This window comes from Rousettus aegyptiacus, unplaced genomic scaffold (assembly GCF_014176215.1).
Source record: "Rousettus aegyptiacus isolate mRouAeg1 unplaced genomic scaffold, mRouAeg1.p scaffold_m13_p_3, whole genome shotgun sequence".
NCBI classification, from domain to species: domain Eukaryota; kingdom Metazoa; phylum Chordata; class Mammalia; order Chiroptera; family Pteropodidae; genus Rousettus; species Rousettus aegyptiacus.
Genome location: NW_023416306.1, coordinates 108,876,515 through 108,880,520, shown reverse-complemented (window position 1 = coordinate 108,880,520; position 4,006 = coordinate 108,876,515). Strand labels below are relative to the sequence as shown.

General features: G+C 41.1%; 1 protein-coding gene and 1 pseudogene across 1 annotated transcript; one reads left to right on the top strand and one right to left on the bottom strand.

Annotated features, from left to right (window-relative positions):
• Window positions 1-746: 746 nt before the first annotated feature.
• Window positions 747-2,528, bottom strand: LOC107518780 (40S ribosomal protein S26-like). Its single transcript, XM_036239539.1, has 2 exons — window positions 2,430-2,528; window positions 747-1,393 (listed from the first exon to the last, which is right to left on the bottom strand). Exons 1-2 carry the CDS (start codon window positions 2,526-2,528, stop codon window positions 1,022-1,024), a joined length of 471 nt encoding a protein of 156 aa, XP_036095432.1. The 3' UTR covers window positions 747-1,021.
• A 159-nt stretch (window positions 2,529-2,687) lies between these two features.
• Window positions 2,688-2,806, top strand: LOC118601447 (annotated as a pseudogene).
• The last annotated feature ends 1,200 nt before the right edge of the window (window positions 2,807-4,006 follow it).

Genomic DNA, 4,006 nt, shown 5'->3' with positions numbered 1-4,006 from the left:
CCATGAAACTACTGACCATAATGTACTGACTATAGCCCAGTTTCCCTACTGTACCTTACAGTAGATTTTAGTAGAAAACATCACAGGCTGGAAGACAGCAAAGAGGAAAAGGCAATACAGATTTAAACTGGGAATTGAAAGGCTCCTCTTCTCCCCTAAAAAACTAGATTGCCATGGTTGGAAATCTTCTGACAGGTCCTTTGTACCCAGAACTAGTGCCTATCCAGGAGAACATGAAACAAAAACTATATTAGGTTTTGTTTTATACTCACTATATTTTATAATATAATGATCAATAAAATAACACATATTTGCTTGGAAAACTTGGAAAGTAAATAAGCAAATAAAAAATGACCAGTAAGTCTACCACACAGAGATAACCTCTGCTAAATATCTCAGCATCTATCCTTGTAATCTTTCTTTCTATGTACAGACATACAATTTTTAAAATGCACAGAGCTGCTAAGTGCTGTTCAGCAATCCTTATATCCACATCTTGCAGACTAGCCACTCAAGTTCTTCAAAAGCAGAAAATCATAAGGTTACAATTAACACAGGGAGTTCCTATCCATAATATAACACAGATTAGAAAATATAGATTTCACAAACTGGCATGTGAAAACCATTGCCAGAAAGCCTAGAATTGAGTAGAAACCTCAGGATCACAGAAACTTTGAGATAATATGTTAATTGGAAGAAAAACAAGACTTGCTCCCTGCCCACTCTGGTCCAACCTCAAATCTGTGGCATAAAGATGGTTTATCTTTCCTTTATTTGAAGGTTGAGGCGGGGAGTGGCAGGAAGGAGGTTTGTTTTCACATACCAGTGTCCCTTTTCACCTCTGTTAAAAGCACCCAATATAGTTTAGTCTGCAGGGATTATTGCCTTTTGCAATTCTGAATTTGAGAAGAACTAATCATTACTTAGAGAGATTTTTAAGGCTTTATTATTATTATTATTTTTTTAAGTAAAATTTCCTTTTTATTTTTTTTCCAGAGAATAGTACTTCAGAGTTAGCTCCTTACATGGGCTTTGGTGGAGGCTGCGGGAAAGCACCTGCAGGTCTAAATTGGGGTGGGGGTGTTTGGTCCTTCGGGACCTCACGAGAGCAATTCCTGACTACCTTGCTGTGAATGGCACAACTCACACAGTAATGTAGTTTCACATACAGCTTGGCAAGTACCTTCGTGTCGAAGACACTTGCTTTGGAAATGTCCCTCACGGCTGCGACCTCTACTATGTTTTCGATGACAAACTTCTTAATGGCCTTGTCCTTGGGCATGCATCGGGCGCAGTTGGTGCAGTAAATAGGCTGCACATGGCCCCAGCCTTTTTTGGCACGACCATTGTTCCTTCTTTTTTTGGTCACCTTAGAAGTGAAAAGCCAAAAGAGCTAAAGACCATTTTTTAAAATAACTATATTTCATTCCTAGGACTGTCATAACACAGTACCACCAACTGGGTGGTTTAGAAAAACAAATTTATTATCCCACAGTTCTGGAGGCCAGAAGTCTAATAGCCAAGTGCCAGCAGGGCTGGGTCCCTCTGAAGGTACTAGGGAAGGATCTGTGCCAGGCCTCTCTCCTGCTCCCAGGAGCCTCAGGCATTCCTTGGTTTGCAGATAGCCATCTTCTCCCTCTGTCTCTTCGCCTCTGTGCATATCTGATTCTGTATTCAAATTTCCACCTTTTATAAGTTATATTGGATTAGGTTACACTAATGACTTCATTTTTAACTTGATTCCCTCTATTAAGACTCTATTTCCAAAAAAGGCCACATTCTGAGGTACTGGAGGTTAGGACTCCAACATATCATTTTTTAAGGACACAATCCAGCCTACAATAACCGAGCAAGAAAAGCACTTTCCTCTTTTACAGATGAACAAACTATTGACCAATGCTGGGTAGTATCAAATGGGAAGGGTTTCCGAGCCATTGTCCTCAACTCCATCACAGAGACCTGGCAGAACAAAGCAGTCTTGATTGGCACAGGACAGTTACCTAGTATTTTCCCATCACATATTTGCCTCTTCTCTCCTGGCCTTAGAAAATACAGGAAACTAAAGGAATGGAACCAGACTTTTAAAGCTCCTTCCATGATTGTAAGGAGCACCTCTGGAGGCTTTAGTCCCACACATCCGGGGCCTTTCTTGACAGTATGCTCTCTGAGAATACAACTCAGAAATTCATCAAGAGAAAGTTTCATTCCTAAATTCCCATCATCATCTCTTAGGGCCTCTGAAGGTTTAAATCTTAGAAGAGATGAAAATAAAAACCTTAGGCTATTCACTATCTATAACCAGGATGTCTGGGCCATTAACTTGATCCCGACCAATTTCTTGAAAGTGTTAATGAGAGCATATAGGGTTTTAGCTCCATAGTGAAACACTTCTACTCAAAATCAGTAATCCTCTTTTTATTTTTACCCACAATCATTTTTTCCTTTCCTCTACTTGTCACTGGAGCCACCAAGTGCCCCAAACCTTTGCGCCCTCTTTTCTTCACCATCTTCTTAGATCCAAGAACCATTGTCCAGGCAACCTGATTCCTTCTTTGTTTTGTTACTCATTTGTTCAGCTAGGAATTATTGATCTATGTGGGAACCTTAGAAATGCAAAAGGGAATAAGACACTGTCGCTGCTCTCCAAGGACAGAGACTAATTGACCGAGGGACTGAAGTACAATACAATCTACAGCCATGCTACCCTGAACAAGCCAGTTCCCACCTGATCTCGGAAGCTAAGCAGGGTCGGGCCTGGTTAGTACTTGGATGGGAGACTACCTAGGAAGAACAGGTGCTGTAGGCATAAAAAATAAAAAAAATAAGGGACTGTAAACTGGATGGCCTCCACCTACCTCCCCGGGTATTCTTCCCTCTTCTAGAAGCACTCTAGCTATACTGTCCTTTAAGTTCCTGCAAGAGCTGACCTCCCTCTCACTTCAGCTCAGACTGGGAAGAGCATCACTCATCCCTTCCTTTCAGTCTCAGCTAGTCTTTCATCTTACCTCACAGTTCACTTTCTCAGAAAAGTGGTCCTACATTTGCCCTCTACCCTTTCATCCAGGTTTCCATGTACTGAGCTTTTATAGCACCTTCAACTTGTCTTTGGGGGACATATAAAGGTTTTCATTACACATCTGTATGTGTTTGGTTGATTGTGTATTTCTCATGCTAAATTCTAAGCTCTGAAGTCACAGTTCATGCTATTTTGCTCTTCATTCTGTCCTCTCACCTAATAACCCTTGGCACACATAATAGTATAGGTGCTTCACAACACAGTCTTTCCTAAATAAGTATGTGTATACCTGAAGCAGGAGACGAGGTACAAGGCAAGGTTCCTGGGTTTTGTGGGTTTTTTTTCTCATTTTTCTCTCTCTTGCTTTCTCTGTGCCCCCCCACCCCGCCCCCACTGCATACACAGATGGCTAATATCTTTCTGGTTCCCTGAGAATTAGGAGCTTAATTCACCATAGGTCTCTGACCTTTATCTTTGTCTAATAATTTGAGTTGGGATCCCAACAATATATTATGAAGCTATATGTGGCATCTACTCCAGAAGTATTTTAGAGAGAAATTGAGATTCCTTCTACCCTTCCTTGTGGACAAGACTATTGTATTACTAGTGACTATAGTCCAGGTAGCTTAGAGTCCAGGAGAAAGTTGGAGAAGTAAACAGATAATCAGAGAAAATCAAGCACTCTAGTGGCATAAGTACAGGCATGTAGGGGGACAGAGGCTCTTACCCAAGCCTGGGGGGCATCTGGCAGAGTTTTGTTGAAGGTGATTTCTAGACTAAGTCCTGAATAAGATGTAAGATGTAGACAAGGGAAAAGGATAGGAGTGGGCTATGGAATTGAGAGAAAAAAAAGAAAATTAAAAAGGTGTTGAGGTGAGTACTCGTACAGAGCTTAAAGTGGGGAAATGTGAAAAATTCAAGATGTATATGGGAAAGAGTTGGCAAGAAGTGAGTCTGGAGGAACTGTGGTCAGGGGATTTATCTTGAAGT

Bases quoted from the DNA above. Each gene is read 5' to 3' on its own strand.
- LOC107518780 (XM_036239539.1), bottom strand. From the start codon at position 2,528: ATGGTTCTTGGATCTAAGAAGATGGTGAAGAAAAGAGGGCGCAAAGGT. The intron at 1,394-2,429 runs GTGGGTAAAAAT...AATGGTCTTTAG, and splicing joins GAGGAAAGGAAAAAATGATT to CTCTTTTGGCTTTTCACTTC.